Raw genomic sequence first — 19,154 nt, forward strand, 5'->3', positions numbered from 1 at the left:
TATATTCATATATATCAGATCTTTATGTTGTCTTGTAATTAATGTATAAGGTAGTAATGAATTTCAGTAAAATTATAGTAGTTACAATATACATTTTATATTTCGTAAGTATTTTACATGCAACAGTAGTTAATAATTTACTTTCATTCATTGTAAGTATGTTAAATATTGTAGATATTTATTTAAATACAAAAATACATAGCCGGCAAAACTAACATAACACATGAATTAATAAATATTCTCATGATAACTATCGATACCACAGAATTTAACATTATCCTGTAATGAGAGGGACATGTTATTAGCCATAAACATTGTTTTCTCGATGTATCGTTATATAATACATCATAAATATACATTTTAATATATTTACAGTGTAAGAGTAATAATAATACTGCAGTTTAAACAGTTAATTCATCTGACAGTTATAAACAGTTCTTTAAAGCTTCGTTTTGTGAACTGTTTTAAAATATCCATTCCCATGCAAACCTAAGTACTCTGACCAACTTTGATGCGAAGAAATGTTTTTGCAGCTTTCATTAGGCAACATATCCTCTGGACATGTACATTCAAGTTTCATTCTATATATTATCATTTTTCCAAAAGAAATTTTATAATTTTCTCGATCATTTGCTTCCTGGTACATTTTATAATTAATACCACGTTCAGCTAAACATTCTTTAACAAAATCATCCTCGTGTTTATAATGCAGTTTTTGAGTTGAAAGTGTCTTTTTTCTATTAATACAATCTAGATCTTCTTGAACCAACATTTTAGATGCATCGGAAGATGGAAACGAAAACGTAGAAAATACCAGATCTACAGGGATTGTATCTTTTGACATTGAAAGAGAAGGTAATAGTATTCCAGTTGGTGGTTGCTTTTGTATACCATATATCCGATACATTCGGTTGCTTCTAATATCAGCTTCTCTCTTTATTCTTTGCAGGCGTAGTTTTGATCCACCTAACTTATTTGTAAAGTTCAAAATTCCGTCAGAAATTTTTCCCTTATTTTGGTTCCTCATTGATTCTCGTTTAAAAACTTTTTCTATAGAAGCATCTTCTTCCTGAAATGTATTAGTACTGTTAGTTAATTTAAAATACCTTAAAAGAAAACAAAGTAATCGAATGAAAACATTCTACCGCAGAACTCCATTCCATTGATGCATTTGTGTTATTCATATTTCCTGTCTCTAAATTTACAGCTCGTTTTCTTAAATGTACAGTTTTCATATCACGATTTGTAACATAATCGTTAAGTTGTTCAGATTTGTTTGTTTCATTAATAGCACCTGTGTCGTTACTAACTGTATTTCTTACTGAATTATTTGTACTCCTATCAAAATTATTCATAGATTTGCTGTCGATACTACTTCTTTGTTCTCGTACTTGGTCTCCTTGAGGATAATCAATGGATTCTTCTTCTCCCAGATTAATATTTTCTCCATCATACGAGCCATCATAATCTTTGGTTTGTACATTTTTTTGTGTCCACCGATTCTCATTTTTCCAAATATAATCATTGTTCAAATTACTGGTATCATCCAGTTCGGTATTTATATCAGGTTTGATTTTTTCATTACGGCTTTCATATTTTTTGGGTGATCTTTCGGATACAAATGCCGTGTTCATATATGACTCTGTTTTAGGATTTAGATACTCAGAAAAATACAATGATATACCAGGTGGACCTACGTGTTGACTCAAAGCATACAAGTTTGTAGTCAAAGTAGAATTAAATCTCAGTTTACAAATATCAGCATAAGATTCAAATGCAATGTTCGAGTTTTTCAAAAATTGATACTTTTTTTTATCTGCCTCGTAATTGAAACATTCAACAGACCAATGTAAAAACCAATCATTCCCAAAATCTTCAACAGTAACAGACAAACCAGACATTTGTTTGCTTAAAAGACCTTCTATCGGTTTTTCAAGCAAAGGTTTGCCAGTTTTTCCATCTACAATCGTCGTAATAGTGTAATTATAGGTAAGAAAATTTGAACCTATTTGATACTTCACCATAAAATCTGGAATGTTATCGTCATTGTAATAACCAGGAATAGGAATGCTTATTACTTTAGAATTAGGTATTGTATAGTTCCAAATGGGTTCAAATGTTAACCCGTTATAAACAATTATTGTAGAATTGGACATAGCGGTGACAATGTCTTCAACTCCGTCCATAGTAATGTCTACCAAAATTGGAGGTAATGGAGTACTTTCACCTGCATGATGATGTAGTTTCCTCATTTTCTACAAAGGATATAGACAGTTTCTACTATTCATTGATTATTATATATGCATTCAATCAATATATGTTAAATAAATTACTTACTAAGTCACCATACATTAAATTTACTTGGGGAACTACATACAGTCCTCCTGATTGTTTGTTGTTAGTAGTTGTAAAAACAAAAATACTTTCTCCATCTGGATGAACCAACTTTTGAGGTGCTAACACTAATTGCTCTGTGTTTGGCAAAACTGAAGCATGTATAATATTTCCATTTATTCCTGATATTATAAGAATTTCGCTTAATTTTTTTGACTGTATAGTGTGCGATGCAATAACATCTCCAACTTCATCCCCATCGATATCCGCAATAAATTTAGCATTATAAATATCTGCAAGTCTCCAATCGTCAGAAGTTGATAGTTCTTCAACTGGTGCTTCCCATATAGTAGAACCATCATGACCACGTATCGCATGGAGTATTCCGCCGTGTCCACATATAATACAATCTTTGATTGTGTCATTTGTTAAATCCAGACCACAGTCGACCGAATAAATAGCATGAGCCATCCAATGAGTCCAAAGAATATCCCCTGTTTTACCATCTAAAGCTAGAACTCCACCAAAACATGGAACTTGTCCATTAAAGTGGACCATACAAATGTATTCTGGTATATCAATCATATCCAAACCTGTTTGTTAAAAGAATAATAATATTACAATTAAATGCTTCTAGCATCATTAAACATTCATTAAAAAAAGATTTACCTTATTAAGTGAAGTTCAAACAAAATATAATGGTACAAAATTAATATCTGTAAGTCAGAAAGTAAATATAGAAAAGAATGCAGAATAATAAAAAACAGAAGTGGAAATGAAATATTAGCAGTAGTCAACATATAAAATAAATGTGATTATTTCCACAAGATTATATACCTGTACTAAACCCAACAATGATATCATCCACTCCATCTTTATTAACATCAATACTTCTTAACGGTGATTCAGGAACCAGTTTCGGCAACGATTTAGTCCACAAAATTTTTGTGGTAAGTGATGTACATGGAACTATATTAGATTCATCTAATATCTCTTCATAATTATGAGACAACCAATTTTTTAAAATTGGCATTGGCACAGGAATTATATTTATAATGTATATACATAATGGGATTAAGCTTAACAATAATATCAAAGCTATGAGCCCAAAACATAGAGGTATATAACAAGTTCTCGTAGAAAATGTCTCAAAACTATATGATTTTTTACATCTTCTACGAGATGGCATTAGGGGCCTTTTAACTCCACCATCTTCATCTAATTTTAGGCTACCATTTTTCCCATCTCTAATAAATACTTCATCATCTATATCTGTCAGGTCTTCTTCATCAAATCCGTCTCGTACAGTCAACTTAGGCAAAGTTGGATAGACAGTAGACATATTTTTCAACTTATAATATTCTTATAACCAACAGTTAAATCAGACCTGTAATAATGATATATTTTATTATAATGAAAAGAATACATTTATCATTACATTTTTGATATACAAAATATACATATCAGTTCAAGATTTTAAAAGAGAACAATGCAGTAGAATAATATAAAGCATATATTATGAGGTAAACTGCTCCTTCGCTTCAAACATGTCAAATCATTACATTCTAACAAACATTCAACAGTATATGACGAACTATACAAATACAATCAGAATGTTAATAATGTTTATTGTTTATTTACATACTTTTAGTAAATGTTCATTGAACTGTAGTTACGAACAACAAAGAACGATTTGTTCACAGAGAAATCTATACATACATCGCATACATTATATGTACACATATCTATGACATAGCATAGCCAGACATAAAAAAACCAAATATTTATGGCTCGTTCATAACGAGCAGTGATATTAAAAAACCTTAGAAAAGATTTTCTTTCATTAACAAACATCGATATTCCATTTTATGATATAGTGTTATTTCTATGAATAGTGAATAAAAATCTTTAATTAATGAAAAGTATAAAAAATAAGAGCCTGAGCAAGTTAGTGATGTACATATTTCACTAGAGCTATATACTAGGGTATTAATGTTTTAAGGCGTTCCTCGACGTTGCGAACAGTTGTGGAAGAGACATTACACACCTTGATTGGCAACTATTGTTGCCTGGGTTTGTGCTTCTTTCAGCAACCGGTAGCGTGCAGAGATACCGGTGAATATTAGTTAGTAACAAAATGTTGCACACTAAATTAAGGTTTGTTCTCCAAGTCGCATGTTGTTCCCTGTTTTTAAACTTCGTATACGCGAATTCTGTGGAATCATGGAAAAACACGTTTGCGGAACAACTTACCGAAGAGAATTGGGATCGTATGCTGACCGGAGAATGGATGGTGGAATTGTAAGTTGGATTGAATCTATGTCGTCAAATTTGATGGCGTGTCAAAAATTGTACTCAGGGAAAAGAGAAGAATAAACGGGTTTTAATAATCTTTTTGATATCAAACGTTTCGTTAAACAAAATTAAATTTTACAAAATGGAAATAATATATTTTCATTTAAATTAAGATTATACACAAAAAAAGAGTAGCTGTAACTCATTTAAAATAAATTGTTGATACTTTTAGATATTAATATAAATGATTTCATTTACAAGCTGTAACTTGAATATTTTTTTAATTTAGCTATGCACCATGGTGTCCTGCTTGCGAAGCACTTGAACCTGTTTGGGAACATCTTGCATCGCAAAAGAAAAGATTGAATATCAATGTTGGGAAAGTGGACATCACTGATTCACCAGGTCTTAGCGGAAGATTTATGGTGACTGCTTTACCAACAATATATCAGTAAGCACTATTTATTTTTTTGTTATACATTCTAATTTGGTATCTCAAAACACTGAAATAAAATAATAAGTAATTGAACCATTTTTCTAGCGTTAAGGATGGAATATTCAGACAATACAAGAGTCCCAGGGACAAGGATTCATTAATTGAATTTGTATCTGAAAGAACTTGGGAAAAAATTGAACCAATTCTTGGTTGGAAGAGTCCAACTTCTATTCAAATGTCTATTATTAGTCAATTTTTTAAAATGTCACAAGTATTAAGGGTAAATAATTGTGTAATGTAATTTCTAGATAGTCATTAATACATATTTTAATACTTCACTGTTTTTTGCAACGTAATTAATGATTTGTAAAGCAATAGATTTATTCTTGTGTAGGGAGTACATAATAAGTTGATGGAAGATTTTGGACTACCTACGTGGGGAAGCTATCTAATCTTTGCTGTTGTAACTATTGTCTTAGGCGCTATATTGGGTTTGGTAAGTTCTTACAATCTCGCAACTGAGAGCTACAATAAAATCTAAATTTTATGGTATTTAGGTCATTGTGTGCTTGATTGATTTGATATACCCACCGAAGCCAACAACACTCCAAAGCAGAAAGAAGCAAAAAGATGGTTCTGGTGGATTCATGCAAGAGAAAACCATGCAAGATGAAGAAATAGTTGAAAATGTGAAAGATGATTTGGTAGATGAAGAGTCTGAAGGAGAAGGTTCAGATGCTGAAGAGAAAGAGAAAGATGCAGGAAAGGATTCGAAAACTGAGCCAAATAGTCCGAATGTTCGCAAACGTAAGCCACGCAAAGCTGACTAGACATACTATTTGGTTGTATGTAAATATTTAACATCTGGAAAAAGAAGGCAAATGATATTTAGTAGTTTGTAATGTCAATTCATTTTGATAAATGAGAATGATGGCATGACATACGGTGATCTAATGATTATTCAAAAGGAATTGTAAGATTTCATGCGAATAGGGAGAGAGAGAGAGAGAGAGAGAGAGAGAGAGAGAGAGAGAGAGAGAGAGAGAGAGAGAGAGAGAATGACAGAAAGTGAGAATGAGATGAAAATCTTAGTTTCTAATAACGACTCATAGTTAATTGAAATATGAGCTATTTTCAAACACAAGGAAATCTTTATTTCATGTAGAACCGAAGATTTTGAAACATTAAAATTATTGTACCTCAGGTATTACTTTTTAGGACTTTAGATCAATAGTTACTACAACAATGAATAGATACTCTACAGCAAAAATTTTTGCGTTTTTGATAGATAATTTCTTCCGAATTGAAATAGATGGTACTTCTGTCGGAAAAAAAATCTTAAAATTTTTTTTATTATCATATTAATAAACATTTCATGAACGTTTTGCTATCCTTAAAAAGCGTAACAATCGTTTTTGTTGTATTTCATAATTTTATACTGTAATGGATCACTACGCAAATTAACAACATAAATGTTTAACATAGTAGTTGACCATAAATATCTAATATATTTTCCTGTACAAACTGTTTATTTATAATCATTACATACAATATCGTAAAGTAAACGAACAACTATCAATTATTTATGCACACATTGTTTACCTAGTGACATAAAAAGCATTTCCTTTGATGTTGGAAAGAACCACACTAAACAATTTCTTATATCAACACACCAGCTTTAAAATTTATTCACTTAATTATATTCACTCACTTTTTATTTCTATTAAATTGTAAAATTTGAGTACGTTGACAAGTAAATAATGAATTGAATTAATTTGATTTGTCTATAAAATTATTTTAGATAAGAATATCTATGGTATAGTAATAAACTTAATATATACATACATATATATATATATATATATATATATATGAAATATTAAATATATATATATATATATATTGCGTGACTGAATTTCTAGTAAATATAGTTTTAAAGTTACTTCTTACCATACTTTTTAGTACAGGAATAAAGATATTATTACTACAATAAAAATAATCGTATTTGTAAATAAATCGTAATACATAATACTTAATCTATAGTTCGAAACTTTTATAGCGCTTGTATTCAGTACAATGCAAATGTTTAGTTAAATGTGTCACGATATATGCTATTTCGAATTAAATACATACATGTTTACGAAAGAAGATAATTGTTGAGATAGACCATATTTACAACAATTATTAGTATTTTACACAGAATGCAACTAATCAAACCATATAAGACGTCTTCCGTACATATTACAATACATATATAAAATTGTATTCATGAAACGCATTACTAATCATCTAATGCACTATACATTTTTTTATTATATTTAATTCCAATTTGAATACTAAACACATTTATACACTACAATTATTTATAACATTCCTTAAAGAATAGGATATATTTTTACAAAAGGATTAAGTTTAATTATGTAAAAATCAACTAATTTAACTAAGGTATTAACATTTGTAAAGCCGACTGCCTAATAAACTTAATAAGTAATATATTTTGCTTGTAAAAGTATATTTATTAAAGTTTTACATAACAGTACATTTACCAATATTGGTACAATTTTATTTACAAGAGAGATTAAAATGGTAACAACTGAATAGACTAAACTGTAAAATATTACTTTTGTTTTGATTGATATGAAATAATTTTCGTAATTCAAAGTTACCGACGGTGCTGTGACGGAAGTGACGCAGCACTTAAAAAATCATTTGGTTATGAGATCTTTAATATTATGTACGTAGAAAAACTATGATACCTTAAGTTACATATTTTATTTATTTATTTATTATATTTTACTTAGAATGTACATATAGTCTCAAGGATAACATTTAAATACGTACTTAATGTGAAAAATGGTCATTAAATTTTATACGCATGCGCAAATGGATGAAATCCATTGGAACTGCGCGTCTCATGTAGAAACACGAGAAACAACGAGGAACGCGTGTTGAACTTAACCTGGAACGCTCGATATTCAACCACGTTTAGGGTGGTATGTTTAGTTGCTCTTGTAAAACGAAAAATATACACGTTTGTTCGCTGTTTAAACTGTTTTTCACTGAAAAACGATTAGTGGTTACATTAGCAATTTGGTAAGTTATATTACAATCAGTTTAAATTAATAGCAAAATTAGAAATATCGACTTATTTGTATGGTTCACCTTGCTCTGATACATGCGGCTCTTAAATTTTTTTTTGTACACCGATTTATTTTATCAAAACAATTAGCGTATAGTCTAATATAACCTTTATTTCTACAATATAATGTATGAAATATTCATGGAAAATACGATTTAAGAAGTTGTATTTAATACAGATTCGAAGTAAAATTATGATACTTAATATGTGTTACAAATAAACTTGTTTTTACTTTATTAGATACTTAATAACAGTATTTATAATTTTTTTTGTTTTGTGTAGATTACTGTTAATAATTTAAAAAGATCAATCATGGTTAACAAAAGCAAGAAGCGTTCTGCGAGTGAAAGTGAGGTAGCTGTAAAAGTAAAGCAGGAATTTATTCCCAAAAAGAAGAAATCAGCAAACGGGGCTGTACAAAATGGTCAAGCAGTTAAAGAAGTTAAAAAGGAAGTGAAGCCTCAAGTAAAGGTTGAAAAAAAGTCAGGTAAGAAATATATGAATTTTTGGTAATCTTAACAATAGTTTATTAGAAAAAAGAAAATATAGCTACTATAGATAGTACTAAATCAAATGTTCAATGATAAAGGTGATGAGAATAAAGATAAGCAAAGTAGAGTAGCTTACCGTGAGAAACGTAAAGAGGTAAGAGCAAAGAACCCTCAAAGATTCAATCCTGACATATCTGCTGAAGACGTTAAAAAGAAAATCCAGGCAATTGAAAGCAGAGAAAATCTTTCAAAGTCGGCTAAGAGGAAATTAGCTTCCCTAAAAAAAATATTAGGAATAAAAGAGGGTACATATAAACCGAAGCCACTTGTTATGAAGAAACAAGCACAGAAAGGAAAGAATGAGAAACAAGTAGCAACTGCAAATAAGAAACAAAGTCAAAATACCGTACAGCAGAAAAAGAAGGTACCTGAAAAGGTTGAAGCTAAGGCATCTAAGGATAATAAAAAGACGGAAGCTAAGCAAGGGAGTTTGCTCCTTCTGAAGCAAGAAAGGTTGTCAGATGATGAAGATGATGATGATGATGATGATGATGATGATGATGCGGAGAACAGTGTTGACTTAAATACTGTTAGCTCGAGCGAAGATGAAGATAACAGCGACAATGAAGATAACAGCGATGTAGAGGAAGAGGAAGAGGAAGATGATGATGATGATGAGAATGATAGCGATGTAGAGGAAGAAGAAGAGGATGAGAATGACGACGACGACGAGGAGGAGGAGGAGGAGGAGGAGGAGGAGGAGGAGGTGGAGGAGGGGGAGTATGACAATGATGAAGTTCAAGAAGTTAAAGCAAAAGATGTTCAGAGTATACCTAAACAAAATTTAGATCAAGGGGGGAAAAAAAAGAGATACGTTCTTTTTGTAGGAAACCTGCCTTTTACGTAAGAATATATATTGTTGGTTACTATAACGTTAGGGTTCTTTCATGTATTATATAATTCACGTATCTTTCTTTTAGTGCCACAGCGGAAGAAATTAAGAAGCACTTCTTAACTAAAGCCAGTCAAATAGTCGACATCAGGATACCGAAAACGAAAGAAAACACTTCAAGAGGATTTGCGTATGTAGAATTTGGTAATCAGATGGACTACGAAAAAGCGATGTCGTTGAACAATTCGTTCGTCAATGGCCGAAGAATAAAGGTGCAATACTCTGGAAGTAACAAGAAGGAAACTGTCGCAAAAAATCAGAAGTTACAAGCTCTTCAAAGAGCAGGAAAATTAGCTGGTGGACAGAAGAAACATTTTCAGAAGAAGGGTGGCTGGAAAGGGGGAAAGCCAAACGCTCAGAAGAAGACGTAATTGTCTGATGGATAGAACGAATTACGAATGAATCATTAAACAATTTCCTCCCTATTACTCTCCCTCTGACATCTAGTATTAATGTTTTTTTTTTTATTTTAAACAAGATACTGAAAATATTATATTACTATCTACATAGATAAAACTAATATCTATTAAGAGATGTATAATTAATATTATGAAATTTTAACCTGATTCTTGTAACTGTGCACGATTATAGGAAAAAAATATAACTGTATGTGTACACATGAATGATACTGTGTGTAGTATTTATTGACGTATATTAAGAAGGTTAAAAATACAGATTGCTGTGACATGACTATAGCAAGAGGAGGTTAACTAAGCAGTTTAATGTATCAAGACAAATGTCTAAATCGGAAATTATGCGTACTACAAAGAATCAAAATCAATCCTTAGATTTCGAGGCGACAGTTTTGTGGACGGACGAATTCGTAGAAGTACAAAATTTCAAACGGTACTTGTTTTTTCTTTATAAATCACAGAGGATTAATGTGTCTTAGGAGAAGCTGCCCGATAACATTATCTTCCCGAAAGAACTGAATCTGTTCTTGCGGAATCGGATTCAAGTAAAATTCATAACAAATACGATTAGATTCCAATGAAAATTCGCTCGTGATTCTAAAACGAAAAACTCAAAATTATCGCGATGTGATAGGATTTAACTGCTGAGAATGGTTGTCTGCGGCGAGTCCTCGAGGAGTCTGAGGAAAAGCTTCGAAAGAGACAATCTGAACCAACAACATCCACAACAATTTTGGGGAAACCGAACGAAATGGCCGTTGTGAAAATAATCGAGCTCAGCAAAAGGTGCAGAGAACAAGCTGCCGAGATCGAGGTTCTGAAATCAAAATGCAAATCCCTTGAGACTAGCTTGAATAACAAAGAAACTGAGTTGGAGAACGAAAAGCAGAGAGACCGGAAGCATTCGAAGATCGACTCCTCCCAGGAGAGTGAGTTATAATTAAGTGTGCATATTTTTAGGGCCATTTCGTAAACAGGGAAAATTGAATACAACTTTTTCTTGAAAATATATCCCAATTTATTCCATCGTTTTGAATGTGATGATCGAGATGCAGGATAGTGTTAACTAAGGTACTGAGAATGATCGACTGAAAGAGGACGAGGATCGAGTGAAGCAGCTAAACGAAAAATTGCAACAAACGCAAATGAAATTATACGAGTCGAAGAACGCCTGCAGCAGTTTGAAATTAGAAATTAACAAACTGAACAAGGTATACACAAAGCGAGTATCCTAAAGCTGAGACTCAAAATTTTATTCGTAAATTATCTCAGATTTGCCATAATTATAAGTCTTTCAAAATAGTTTGAAATCTGCCAATTTAACAATTAACAAATATTTTGTGGATACAAAAATGGTTCAGAAGTCCCTGCTACAGCTATATCACGCAAAAAACAGTTCATTTGTTGTTAAAAATAAAGAGGATGAATGATTTTTGCCGCTTTCGTCGTAAGGTATAATGTAAAATTTGGCTCAAATCAGCTGCTCTTGAAAATATAAAAATAGTGTCAGTATACGTAGTGTCAAAACGCTGAAACTTGTATACAAATTACCGACTGCGCATTTTTCCCAAAAAAATATTGTGGCACCATTATTTACTAATTGAAACATTAAATAGCGCCGCTATGTACATATTTTCCTGGGAGAAGTTGCTCTGTTGGTAAATTTATCTACCAGTCTGAGCGTTTTGCCACCACGTGTATTGGCGCTGTACGGACTCTTGAACAAAGCGCGGCAAATATGAAATATTGCATGTTAAAAAGTCATTGTCATTGAAAATGTCATTAAAAATTGTTCAATTTTTGTGAAATTAAATTGAAGTTAGATGTTAGAAGAGTTATTAGAAGACAAAAGAAGGTAAAACAAAATTATTGTGGTAGTTTGGTGATAGGCATATGGTTGTCATTTGTCTTACATTAAGTATTATATATATTATATTATATTATATTATATTATATTATATTATATTATATTATATATATATATATATATATATATATATATCTTCCAAAAGTCAAAACTTTTGGAAGAATAGTGATGTCGATGCTCGATTGATAAGTAACTCAAACGTTATAGTTACTGTGCAGCGAAGTGGGCGAGAACGTGAACTTGAGTAATCTGTCGAACCAGCCTGGAGGATGGCGAGGCAGAGCTGAACAGATTCAATTATTGCAACAGAAGGTAGCAGAATTGCAATCCAGATTGTCGGATTATGAAGGAACCCAGAAGACATCGATCGGTATTAGAACTGTTAATTAGAGACTGGAGGAAGCGGTTTTTGAACGATCGTCGATGCGTTCTTAGCATCCGTGGACCGGAAATGTATGGCTGGTCTTCGGAGCATGGAGAAGGAACGCCGCCAGTACATTGAGAATTGTGTGAAACAGCTTCGACAGTCGGAGATTGCGATCGAGAGTCAGAAAAGGAAGCTGGAGGCTTCGAAGGCGAGAATAAAGGTGCTGGAACATGAATTGAATGCGGCGAAAGGGTGCATCGCAGTACTAAACGAGAAGAGATCCCACGATGACCAAATGATCGAGACCCTCGGCGTAAGAACGCTATCTCTCTTCGGCTTTCTTTTGACAATAAACCTTGAAAAATCGCAGGAGCGGTTGAAAACTATGGAAACAAGGCTACAGGATAGGGAAATGGACATGAAGATGAGGGAGGAGAAGATCGAGCGCGAGTCCATGAACTTAAGGAACGATTTACAATCCGCGCAGCTTCAAATCGAGCGTTTGAAGAGAAAATTGGAGGAACGAGAGATCGAGATCGATAAGCTCAGGTAATTTGCTGTCTTTGGTGTTGAAAGATCGATGAAAAGTTTCTGGGACAGTGTTCAATTGGATTTTAATGAATTCTAGGGACGGAATTATTCCTGATGGGTCGATCAAAGCTCGGAGGAGATGTTCGGAAGAAGTTCAACCGGAGATACACTCAAACAGTTTGAACCATAGTCCGCCGCAAACTTTCAGAAGTTCCAGCGATCCGAACGAGTACGTGACGTTCGCACTTGCAGCCGAAGCTGAAAGAGAAAGACTATTGGACCTAGTTACCGAATTAAACAGACGATTGGATAAAGAGAGAACCGAGACTGAGCTGCTCTCTGTACGAATCAGTGAAAGATAAATTTAAGTAATATTTTTCAAATTAGCTCTATTGCCCTTTTAGAATTCTTTGCGCGACGAGAGATACAAGTCGGCGAAACTCGAGGTGAAACTCCGAAGATTGGAGGCCGAAAAAGTGGGACCGATGAGAATCGATACAGGCTACAGATCAAGACTCTTATCTAGATCGTTGAAGACCAATGACGAGTTCATTAACAGCGAGGAAACGCGGCTGAAGTAAGAAACCAACAGAGATCGAATTAAATTCATCGTACTTCGAATGCTGTGTGCATAGAATTTTTGATACGTCCGACAGAATGGAACTATTGCAGGAAGAATGTCTCGCTTTGAAGGCGAGATTGGACACGGTGCAACAAGACAAATCGTTGGATCTTGCGAGATACAAAGAAATGCTCGATCAAGTTAGAAAAATTTTTCAGGACGCGTGGAGGTAATTAAAAATGGTAAGGATGAAAGGAAGATCAAATGCTGATCGATAGTTTTCTACTTTAGAGGAAGACCACCTACCACTGTTGGCAGTCGTTCCACGATCACGGTATAGCATGGAATCAAATCGCTATGTAACAATTTATTAAAAATAATCACTCGGAAGTGCGTGTAGACACAAGTGTGGAATCGTTCCGCATTTCTTCTCGTGTAATTTGTGAAATAAACGGGTTCATCGAAGAGCAACAACTCGCAGCCAGTCCTTGTTTATTGTTCCTTCCGATTGAAATTGTGTAAGAACTACAAAGCGAGCAACGGTGATGTAAATGGGACACAAGATAAGGTGCAACACTCCGCGCAAACGCGCGTGACATCGTCGAACCGACGGCGTTTCGTTTCTGTTACTCGTTATTCCGCCTCCTTTTCCGTTTCACGTAACCAATGTTTACCCTGAAACACTGCGTTTGCTATTGATATCGCTCGACAGTCCTACGACCATAAATTCATCCTGTTTCCCAAGATACCGAGAAACCCGAATTGGACGTTCACCGATCATCGGAGAAATGGGAACGTAATCAAACGATATTTGGTACGACCGAGGATTAACAATATTTTTAAACCACGATCGGCAAAGAACAATATGTTAATAGAAGCTTGGATAAGGACATTAACTTTCGCCAGTGATGAGAACAAGACGAAATTAACAGCAACAGAGACCGATCGAGCAAACTAACGCATTCGAAAACACGATGGTCTAATAATTTATATATAATAAAATGAGGAATCTCGATGGAAGTAATTGCATCGCCATTGCTGCGTTCTACGCGTTATGGCGATAATTGTGGCTACCGTGAAAGCTTTTATAGAAGAAAAAATTGAGTGCAGGGCGTTCTCATTGGCGCTAAGCTCCGATACACAGGTGCGAGCTTACAGGTGTTATTGCTTCTTCCTGATAAGAAGCCCAACCGTGACGTCAGATCGGCGCAGGTAGAGTATATGAGACGGCACGGAGAGATATCCACGTCACTCGTTCTTGAACCTCTTCGTTCGTTTGTTCTGTAAAGTTGTTCAACGGTTTTCGTATTTCTCTCCGCTCCTTTTTCTCCCCTTTTCGCCATCACGTTTCCGCTCATATCCCACCGGTCTGTCGCGACAGAGACGTGCCAGCGAGAGTCAGTCCTTTGGACGGGATGCATATACGTCCATCCGGAAGTCCATCGCGAGCGGGTGTGTTACGGTACCATAATGGAGAACAGCGATCAGGTACGTTCACACAGGAGACAGCGGGATTTCTCGATCTTCTTTTTCTTTCACGTCGGTAAATGCGGCGAACAATCGCCTCGGTCGACTACCCGAAAAGGTATTCGAGAAACAAAGTTAGCAAACAAGTGGAAAGATTTCCTCCATCAGCTCTTGCCGCGTAGCACACTCGCAGTTGGAATTCTTCCCGTCGTGAACCTTTCATGTGTAAATTCAAGGGATACAATTGCCGCCAGAGAACATACGCCGAAGGCTTCGCGCTCCGCACGATGATTATGTAACGCATAGGTACAGGCAATGGGACATTTTACAGCGGTCGAGATAGCAATATTGAATTTTCAGTCGCAAATCGTGCTTCTTCTATGATGATTTCTTTCTTTTGACCCTCGAAAAAAACGAGTAAATCCAGAAATATTAGTAACAACGGAACCTGGCACCATCCAAATCCTTATTTGTTAATGTTTATGCATATATTTTTCATCATACTTGTTCAAAACGCGATCGACTTCGCCCCGTTCAACTGAAATGAAGAAAAATGTCGATTAAATCAATGAGAAGTTAGAATATTTGGATACTTGGATGAAAATAGATTCAAGCATCGTCGTCCGTCGGTTAAAAAAGGCTTGTGTTTGTCATAATATTTCTGTTTACCAACTACGGTAACAAGTGCAATCGATGTAGAATTTCCTTTTGTAAACTGGACACCTATTTCGCTAGGCCCATATGTTTCTTGCAAAATTAGGTTTTCCTATTTCATTTCAAGATCCAGACCTATAACATATTTCAAATTTAAACACGAAAATAAATACAGGGCAACAGTGTTTTCCACGGTAACGTTCAAGATAACAATAGAGCATGACTACATAAAATTTCGATAGGCAACACTCGTTAAATGCACGAGCACCAAAAGCACGTTAACGCTGATTATAAAATGGGTAGATTCGGTGTGATAACAAAATTGAAAACTGTACATTTTGATCTCAGATCCCTGAAATTTCAGGACAAAATCAAATTTTCTTGCTGCGGAAACGTACTTTGGAATATTGAAATTAAAATGCTTGAGAAGATAATGCAAAAGGTAATAAAGTTTGTAAACAATAAGACTGAGTAAAGAAGATCACTGCGTTATTCAGCTTGGTTCTTCGTTATCTAAAAAGACCGGTATAATAATCTCTCGGTAAAGAGACTACACAAGGTAATAGCATAAAGAAACGTAATTTCGTCAGAATTCTAATTTACAATGAATTATAGATTTATTATGCGGTTTCTAAATTTGACTAGCAATAATGTTTCACAGTTTCGAAGGAAAAAAAAGATACTAATGCCCCGGGATTTTTGGTAATACCGGTCCGTGTCGACTCGTTATCGCCTTATCGCATCGTCTACTGATAACGCGCAATCGTTGGTACCTCTCGAAGATGATACCTGATATTTGTCGTCGGGTTTAACGTTTAACAAACGAATGTTTTTATTGATCTCTTTGGAACACGATGAAATCGCACAGAAAACGAAAATCGTGTTCTTTCCCATGGTTTCTCGAGTCACTTCGAAGGACGCTATATTGTGCAACTTGGTAATGTTTTTCTCTTGCGGGGAAAGCATAAACTTTGTTTATGACATTACGCGATTGCAACTTGTTACGCAGTTTTTAAGTACGTTTTGAACACTTGAGACCACAGTATTATTTATAGGCAAGATAAGGTCGCGGTGGAACAGATTGGCACATAATTCAATCAAAATCGTAGCTATTAGCCGTTAGCGCTGCTATATAGACGTTCGTAATGCGCTTCGTAATTTACTGTATTAATTGTAATGAAAGATAATCTATACATCTGTATATTATACGAATTTACTTGATACAGATACATACATGTATATCTTGACGCTGGTATATATTTTCTTTTTTCACATTTTCTTATATATCGGAAAAAATAGTTTCATCAACAACTTGAGCCGATGTTAATAATGCTACTATATTCATTAATTTCATGTACATATAATTATTTATAGTAAGGTAAACTAGAACGCTCGCCGATATCACCTTGTAACAATCGCGATGTCGAGGTGTTCTTTTAGATAAGAGGAAGAAAATGAAGATACCAAGAGGATATATGTAAATATCTCTAAACTACTTCAGCTCTACGAAATGTTTGCCTGTTTAAGCAGTTGCTGCTGCTCCTAACAGGAGAGAATGTCGACTGAGCAAATAGAGCAGGAGCCTACCGAAAAACAAGGTTTTTTTTCACCACATGATCTTTTTGAAAATTAGTACTTGTTAATTCTGACCAATGCGACCGTCACGGTTGCGCGTTCAATGATCGCAACTTACCGATCGTTCACACTTCGGTTATATTGCGTTTCCGGTTTAATTTCCATTTATGAAACTTTCTTAGAAAGTCGTTGCCGTGGAATATAATATTCCCTAAAACTCATGGTGGAAATCGTCAACATTCATTCACACTGTACGATATCAGATAATCGTTATCGACGAAATGAATTATTCAAACTTATCTTTTATTGACACTGGTATTGATCTACTCGGAATTCGACCCTCTGTATCGAACTTTCCACGACACCTGAAATCTATTATTAGATTTTATAACTGAAGCTTAACCCTCTAAAACGCGATATTTTTAAACGGTACATTTAAACGTTTTTACCAACAATAACTGATAAGTACATGATCGATTTCGAATTAAACCGACCTCACTTCCGGTACTTGATACTAGCCCTAAGTGATTCGTATATTCTTTAACCTGCTTCGAATGCGTTTCGAGTAATATAATTCTCCTCGATTAAATCTCTATTCAAAGTTCATTGTATGTTGCAGACTGGAACTTAAGCTGAAAGGATAAAAAAGAAGAAAAAGGAAGTGTTAACGACTCGTGGCACGAGTTAACGCACGGAGGTTATGTTTACCGCGCAATCAGGTGTTGGCGCTAAAGAGGAAGAGGCTACTCACACCTTCCCGATAACAAGCAGAGTTGCTACGCTCCACCACGGCGACAATTTCTACCTTTCAGTATATCCTTTCCTGTAACCGATCCCCTTTCCGTTAACGCTTCAAACTTCGATCTATAGAAAGATTTCGAAGTAAATATTCCTCTCGACGAATGTTACGCGCCGAGTACGGCCATAATGGCGCGAAAATTATTGACCATATTTGAATTTGAACCGACGTAGCGATACTTCTAGCTAACGGTACAACTACTCGATCCGAAAGAAGAACTCACTTTGTTAAAATTAATCCGCGATTCTTCGTGTAAATTATGGCGCACTGATTATTTATTCGACTGTCAATATATTTGTAAACTGATGTACGATTAATGAACTTAATGATAGGCTTGCATTTTATAAAATTGTTTCAGCACTGGGACGACAGTTGATGTCGTCGGCACTGGGTACAAACAGTCAGCAGATAATTATTTTCGATGCTTTTGAAGGCATGCACTATGAAGAGAGCTATCCATCGACAGTATGGTGATGATAGACACTGTCATGGAGTTGCTCTCTTTGTCGATACTGCCAAATTCAACGTTCTCCACGACTTCGGTCATCATCGTATTACATTTACTTCTTTCAATCAGTTTTATCGAACGAAGATTGTATGCAATAAAGTATTTAGATACCCTTATTTCTTCCTTGTTTGTGTCTCGTTTGTACAGTTAACTAAACAATAGATAATAACTGTCACGTTTTCGTTACAGTACGTGTTTGGAGTAAGTGAAACAAATCAACCATTGATAAAACGCCAATTATTTCAACTTATATATTATTAACAAATACTTACGGTGTAAATGTAAAACTACTTTCACGAATTTGGTATGTTTGAACTTGAGACTCGGTAAGTCAAGTTAATGTTGAAGGTACACTCGCATGGTAAAGTTTTTAATGTAGTTGTAACGATACATACATATTCGTTTTTCCGTCATTTCGATACTTTTATTTGATTAAACTCGACGTCTTAACAGTTACGACAAAAGCGAAGTAACAATACGATGGTCGTATGATTTGAGTTTAATAAAGGTATAAAATAACATTTATTTTCTTTTTACATATATATATATATATATATGTATATATATTTTTAAAAGATAATCTGGAAAGTCAGTTGGTAAGGTAGATTTCTTAGTAATAAATTAAATAGTATTATTACCATTGTTACCAATGCGAAAAATGATCAAGTATATTTTCAATTTATTTGTACGTGCAATATATATAACACCATTTGATTTTCATCAATTATAGTAAAAAAACGTGAAAGAAATGTTATATGTAACGT

The 19,154-nt window shown here is 34.2% G+C and overlaps 3 protein-coding genes and 2 long non-coding RNA genes across 8 annotated transcripts; 3 read left to right on the plus strand and 2 right to left on the minus strand.

The window, feature by feature from the left end:
- Positions 1–72: 72 nt before the first annotated feature.
- Positions 73–4,114, minus strand: LOC117229189 (uncharacterized). Of its 3 annotated transcripts, XR_013033877.1 has the most exons (6): positions 3,980–4,114; positions 3,172–3,721; positions 2,338–2,927; positions 1,146–2,255; positions 374–1,069; positions 73–279 (listed from the first exon to the last, which is right to left on the minus strand). XR_013033877.1 is itself a non-coding variant. In XM_076523703.1 (5 exons), exons 2-5 carry the CDS (start codon positions 3,674–3,676, stop codon positions 440–442), a joined length of 2,835 nt encoding a protein of 944 aa, XP_076379818.1. In that variant the 5' UTR covers positions 3,677–3,721; positions 3,980–4,114; the 3' UTR covers positions 73–439. The 3 variants fall into 3 exon arrangements, 2 of the variants coding, with proteins under 2 accessions (XP_076379818.1, XP_076379819.1); XM_076523703.1 differs by having other exon boundaries at positions 73–1,069; XM_076523704.1 differs by lacking the exon at positions 3,980–4,114 and adding an exon at positions 3,004–3,050 and having other exon boundaries at positions 73–1,069; positions 3,172–3,263.
- Positions 4,115–4,384: 270 nt separating this feature from the next.
- Positions 4,385–10,270, plus strand: LOC117229238 (uncharacterized). Its single transcript, XM_076523529.1, has 8 exons — positions 4,385–4,635; positions 4,919–5,080; positions 5,171–5,345; positions 5,460–5,561; positions 5,623–5,892; positions 8,487–8,691; positions 8,794–9,598; positions 9,676–10,270. The coding sequence occupies exons 1-8, from the start codon at positions 4,472–4,474 to the stop codon at positions 10,016–10,018; spliced, it is 2,226 nt and encodes a 741-aa protein (XP_076379644.1). The 5' UTR covers positions 4,385–4,471; the 3' UTR covers positions 10,019–10,270.
- Positions 10,271–10,401: 131 nt separating this feature from the next.
- LOC117229239 (uncharacterized) lies at positions 10,402–13,861 on the plus strand. The gene is made up of 11 exons (XM_076523530.1): positions 10,402–10,476; positions 10,540–10,605; positions 10,695–10,989; positions 11,129–11,271; positions 12,135–12,297; positions 12,363–12,607; positions 12,665–12,843; positions 12,923–13,166; positions 13,230–13,402; positions 13,482–13,616; positions 13,679–13,861. Exons 1-11 carry the CDS (start codon positions 10,402–10,404, stop codon positions 13,725–13,727), a joined length of 1,767 nt encoding a protein of 588 aa, XP_076379645.1. The 3' UTR covers positions 13,728–13,861.
- Positions 13,862–13,935: 74 nt separating this feature from the next.
- LOC117229265 (uncharacterized) lies at positions 13,936–18,506 on the plus strand. The gene is made up of 2 exons (XR_004492508.2): positions 13,936–14,875; positions 17,703–18,506. It is a non-coding gene; the product is annotated as an uncharacterized LOC117229265 (long non-coding RNA).
- Positions 16,693–17,971, minus strand: LOC143259862 (uncharacterized). Of its 2 annotated transcripts, none has more exons than XR_013033878.1 (4): positions 17,835–17,971; positions 17,533–17,715; positions 17,202–17,455; positions 16,693–17,091 (listed from the first exon to the last, which is right to left on the minus strand). It is a non-coding gene; the product is annotated as an uncharacterized LOC143259862 (long non-coding RNA). The 2 variants fall into 2 exon arrangements; XR_013033879.1 differs by having other exon boundaries at positions 17,792–17,906.
- Positions 18,507–19,154: the final 648 nt, after the last annotated feature.

The sequence above is a fragment of the Megalopta genalis genome, chromosome 7 (assembly GCF_051020955.1).
Source record: "Megalopta genalis isolate 19385.01 chromosome 7, iyMegGena1_principal, whole genome shotgun sequence".
Taxonomy (NCBI): Eukaryota; Metazoa; Arthropoda; class Insecta; order Hymenoptera; family Halictidae; genus Megalopta; species Megalopta genalis.

What these genes read in the sequence shown, in the direction of transcription:
- LOC117229189 (XM_076523703.1), bottom strand. Translation starts at nt 3,676, where the DNA reads ATGTCTACTGTCTATCCAACTTTGCCTAAGTTGACTGTACGAGACGGA. An exon ending in CATTGTTGGGTTTAGTACAG is followed by an intron (nt 2,928 to 3,171) that starts GTATATAATCTT and finishes TTTAACAAACAG; the next exon opens with GTTTGGATATGATTGATATA. An exon ending in CAATGGAATGGAGTTCTGCG is followed by an intron (nt 1,070 to 1,145) that starts GTAGAATGTTTT and finishes AATACATTTCAG; the next exon opens with GAAGAAGATGCTTCTATAGA.
- LOC117229238 (XM_076523529.1), top strand. Translation starts at nt 4,472, where the DNA reads ATGTTGCACACTAAATTAAGGTTTGTTCTCCAAGTCGCATGTTGTTCC. An exon ending in GCTTTACCAACAATATATCA is followed by an intron (nt 5,081 to 5,170) that starts GTAAGCACTATT and finishes CCATTTTTCTAG; the next exon opens with CGTTAAGGATGGAATATTCA. An exon ending in GTAGGAAACCTGCCTTTTAC is followed by an intron (nt 9,599 to 9,675) that starts GTAAGAATATAT and finishes TCTTTCTTTTAG; the next exon opens with TGCCACAGCGGAAGAAATTA.
- LOC117229239 (XM_076523530.1), top strand. Translation starts at nt 10,402, where the DNA reads ATGCGTACTACAAAGAATCAAAATCAATCCTTAGATTTCGAGGCGACA. An exon ending in AGCGAGGAAACGCGGCTGAA is followed by an intron (nt 13,403 to 13,481) that starts GTAAGAAACCAA and finishes TACGTCCGACAG; the next exon opens with AATGGAACTATTGCAGGAAG. An exon ending in ATTTTTCAGGACGCGTGGAG is followed by an intron (nt 13,617 to 13,678) that starts GTAATTAAAAAT and finishes TTTCTACTTTAG; the next exon opens with AGGAAGACCACCTACCACTG.